Raw genomic sequence first — 4,238 nt, 5'->3', positions numbered from 1 at the left:
GGCGGGGGGCGGCCAGGCCTGGCCCTGCTCCCGGTGAGGGCCCCGCAGCAGTGCTCTCCTGCCTGCTGCTGCCTGCAGGAAAGGTGTGGGCATGGCTACGTGCAGCAAGGTGAAGAAGAGGGCTAGGGCAGCTGTGTGCTGCACCGCCATCCAGCTGTGCACCCCATCCAGCTGTGCACACACCCCCATCCAGCTGTGCCCAGCCCAGGACACTGGCACACTAAGCAGTACTTGGTTCCACACTGCCACCAGCTCGGGAGGGAGGGATGTCTGTGCTTGTGCCACGGCAGTGCCAGCAGTGTCACCATCCCAGGCAGCAGCTCCTGCTGCTGTTGCTGACAGCTGGGAGCCCAGAGTGTCCCTGCAGCCCCACGCCACAGGTGAGACCTGTGCGCTGGCCCTGTGTGTCACTGTCCCAGCTGGTCACGGTTCCTCTCTCCACCTCCACACACGGTTTGCCACCATCACCTGGTCTCAGGACTCGGCTTTGCGTAGGACCCAGGGACTTTGTGTCCCCAGGAGGTCCCACTGGCTTGAGCCAGGCTGGGAGAGGACCGGGGCTGCTCCTGGCCATGGCAGGCTGCCACAGCTTCATGAGCATGTTGGATCCGGATGAGGTCGGAGCATGGGGGGCTCGTACCTGTCCACAGGTACCGGAGAGGTCCCTGGGTCTGACATGGAAATGAGATGCCCAGTAAAGCTGCAAGGGAGGTTTGGGCCATGGTGCATCGCCGGGGGAGGGCTGGGTCCCTCCGTTTTCCCCTGTCCCGATGTCAAACGGATGGAAACCGAAGCTGCTGCTGCCTGTGATGACCTGTCACAGCCGTGCTGAGGCTTTGGGGGGGGGTGTTTGGGGTTTTTTTTGTTTGACAGCTACCACACAAGCATCGGTTTGTGTTGGTTGGATTTCAGCTGCCAGCCTGCTCGGCCACTGCCTGCATGGTGCAGGTGGGTGCTGGAGACACTCATCGCTGCCAGCTCTGCAGGACGCAGGGTGTCCTGCCACCCTGGGGCTTGGGGCATCCCACACAACGGTGACACTCTGAGGCTCATGGTGTCCTGTGGGATGGTGGCACCCTGGGGCTTGGGGTGTCCCAGGGGACAGCGTCACCCTGGGTGTTGGGGTCCCATGCAGGAGGACGGGCACTGCCTGCTCTTCCCTGCAGGCAGCAAACAGCCTTGTGCAGGTCATAAAACCATAGAATATCTTGAGTTGGAAGGGACCCATAAAGATCATCGAGCCCGACTCCCAGGTCATTAGAGCCCATACTTAATTGCAGTCGGTAATGGCTTTGCGAAGGCAAAGGGCGGCTGAGGGGCAGCTCCGGTGAGGCACATCCACACCCATTAACTGCAGCGGGAGCTGCCCAGGGCGGCTGGGTCCCGCACCAAGTGGCCACGGACAGACCTAGGGGAGCGTTTGACCCTTCTCCTCCTCCTGACCTGTTTTCTCCCATCCCCACAGCAGTGTCGTGTCCCCGGAGCCTGGACTGTGCCCTGCAGCGCCGGGAGTTCTGCCCGCCGGGGTCGGGCGCCTGTGGCCCCTGCCTGTCCCCCTTCCAGGAGGACGACCGTGGGCAATGCGTCCAGAAGCAGCTCTCACCCGACCGTGGGCAATACGTCCAGAAGCAGCTCTCACCCAGTGGTACGTGCACCCACCCTGCAGCGGCCCCTTCTGCAACCCCCTGCCCTGCCCTGCCTGCCAACCTGCCTGCAAACCTGCCCCGCACCTCTGCACAGCACCCCTGCTCCCCATCCTCTGGCTTCTCCTCTCCGTGGCAGCCGTATCCTTGTGGGGATGGCAGCTCTGCTCCCTCTCACCCCAAGCCCCGGCTCGCCGCAGTTGTGGGGTGGTTTTGGGGCCGGTGGGGAGCGCATAGACCCGACCCCAGTCCTTGTGCATCCTCCTGCAGCCGCGCCAGCGACCACGTGTGCAGCTGGGCCCTGCCAGCACCCAGGGGTGCCGGAGCCTGGGGACGGGAGGGTGCCTGGGTGGCTGCTGGGGTGCGCCGGGGTCTGCCTGGCGGCTCTGGGATGGGGGCTTTTCACAGGAGAGGACGTGGCCACACAGAGCCCCAGGCTTTGCAGGAGCAGGGTAGTGGCTTTTGGCGCATGGAGCCATAACTCGTGCAGACCTCGTGGCCGAGGCAAATGGGTGCCCATGGCCTTACCCGTCCCAGGGCTGAGCCATGCCAGTGTTTGGGATTTCAGTACCTGGTTCCCATCAGTTTGAGATGTTGAGCTGTGCTTTGGAGCTGCCGTCTCCTCCTCCGGTGATGCCTAGCATCCACACCGGGAGGGTTGAAGAGGGCAGTGCCAGGTAGGAGCCCTGCCCGGCTGCGCACGAGGGCACCGAGGGCTGCACCAGGTGTTATTCCCCTGCTCCTTTCCCGAGGGAGCTGTGGGGCTGTGGCAGCTTGGGTGGCTTCACTGTGTCAGTGGGAGAGAGGGGCAGAGCATCCCCAGGGAGCAGCAGCCCGCTGTCCCCCGTGCCCCCCGGCACAGGGCTGTCCCACCCACTGCTGCGGTGCGGCGAGGGTGCACAGCTGGTGGCGGGGGCCGGGCACAGGCATTTTTTGGGGTGACCCTCAACTCTTCGTGCGACTTGGAAAGCTGTAGGCAGAGGTGTTTCTGTGCCCCCCGCCTTGTCGTTTTTCTTGCAGATTCAATGAGCAGGCGAATTAAGACTGTAATTACGGCTCCACCCAATTATTTTTGCTTTAACTAAAGTGGAGCGGCCTCTGTGCATGGGAGAGGAGCAGGGACCCAGCCGTGCCCTCGCATGCCAGGGATTTCACTGGGGACTGCCTGGGTGCGGGGTGGGGGGTCTCGAGTGCCTGTGAACCACCTCCATGCCCGCTGCAAAGTGCATCAGCATCTTCCTCCAGCCCGCCCTTCTCTGCTGCTTTTCGCTCCCGCTGCCCCCCAAACCCTCTTGCTAAGGGGGGGTTGTTTTTTCCCCAGTGGGCAGAGCCCACGGTCCCTCCTGGAGCCTGGCTCCTGCCCGCAGTGGGCACCCTGCGGCATTGCCTGGCCCTGGCGTGGGGCTGAGCTGGTGCTTGCCAGGCGGCATCCCTGCCGGCACAGCAGCGGCATCCCCGCCAGCACGGCCCTTTGCCCCCACCCCAAGGTCTGGGGAGCTCCCAAAAATGCGCAGGGTGGCTCATACCACGCTGGGCGGTGCAGGCGGGGAGGACAAGCACTGGCTCCGCGGGCCATGGCAGGACCCAGAGAGGCAGCTCCCCCCGCACCCGAGCTGCTGCCTGCATGGAGGGGTCCTCTGGGTTTCTGGGGGGGTTGCTTTGTGTTCTGGTTCTCGTGTCTTGGGCACGTTTGGGGTCCCGCCAGGATGCAGCCTGCAGCTTAGCCTGTGCTTTGCAGCGGGTGGGCACATGGGGGATGGCAGAGCCCATCGTGCCCTTTGTGCCATCACCCTCCTGGCAGGAGGATCACCCCTTAAATCAGAGGGGAGACCCCCCAAAGCAGGGCCCTGGCTCTGCGCAGCCCTTTGGCCCTCAGGCAGAGGGACCGGGCTGCGCTGAAATGGGAGCGATGGCTGGGGGGGGCGAGAGAGGGGATGGCACAGGGATGGAGTCCAGGCTTGGCGTTCGGCAGCGAGCAGGGGTGCAATGGGCAGATGCCCCCTGCCATGGGCTCCACATCCACGGGTACCGAACAGCTTTAACAGTTGTTTGTGGTTTATTTTTTAATGTGAAGTCTTGGGAGTAAATTCCCCTCTCAGAAAGGCTGCACATGCGCCGGCATCTCCATAGCAACCCCGCTCCGTGCCGGCTTCAGCAGGGAGATGCAGCCGCGGCAGCATCCTCGCCTGGCTTCGGCAGAGAGATGTGGGACCACGGTAGCATCCTCGCCTGGCTTCTCTGGGACCATGGTAGCATCCTCTCCTGGCTTTGTCAGGGAGATGCGGGACTGCGGTAGCATCCTCTGAGGATGCTGGGAGGATGCCGGGAGGATGCCGGGAGGATGGAGACCATCCCAGGGTCTCTCCCAGCCCTGTCCTGTTGTCTCAAGCAATGCCACCACCTTCTGGCAGCAAAAGTGTTGGTACAGGGGGGAGAAAAAGGGGTATCCCCTCCCAAATACTCTATTTTAGCATGCAGGGGAGCGGTAGCATCCTGAGGATGCCCAGCTCCTTTTGGCAGGGAGGCGCTAATTTTTTCTACGGGTGCTTTTGCATCCTGCCTGTACCTCGCTCTGGCAGCAGCAACCAGCCGCCT

The 4,238-nt window shown here is 63.2% G+C and overlaps 1 protein-coding gene across 1 annotated transcript in view; it reads left to right on the top strand.

Moving 5' to 3' along the window:
• NPDC1 (neural proliferation, differentiation and control, 1) overlaps positions 1–4,238 on the top strand; it is a 29,760-nt gene that overhangs the window by 19,711 nt on the left and 5,811 nt on the right. Inside the window, exon 3 of the mRNA XM_009322349.1 lies at positions 1,466–1,605. Within this exon, the coding sequence (XP_009320624.1) occupies positions 1,466–1,605 (140 nt within the window). The remainder of the gene's footprint in view (positions 1–1,465; positions 1,606–4,238) is intronic.

This window comes from Pygoscelis adeliae, unplaced genomic scaffold (assembly GCF_000699105.1).
Source record: "Pygoscelis adeliae isolate BGI_AS28 unplaced genomic scaffold, ASM69910v1 Scaffold584, whole genome shotgun sequence".
NCBI lineage: Eukaryota > Metazoa > Chordata > Aves > Sphenisciformes > Spheniscidae > Pygoscelis > Pygoscelis adeliae.
Note: the sequence above shows the minus strand (reverse complement) of the source record. Positions and strands in the feature narration are given on the sequence as shown.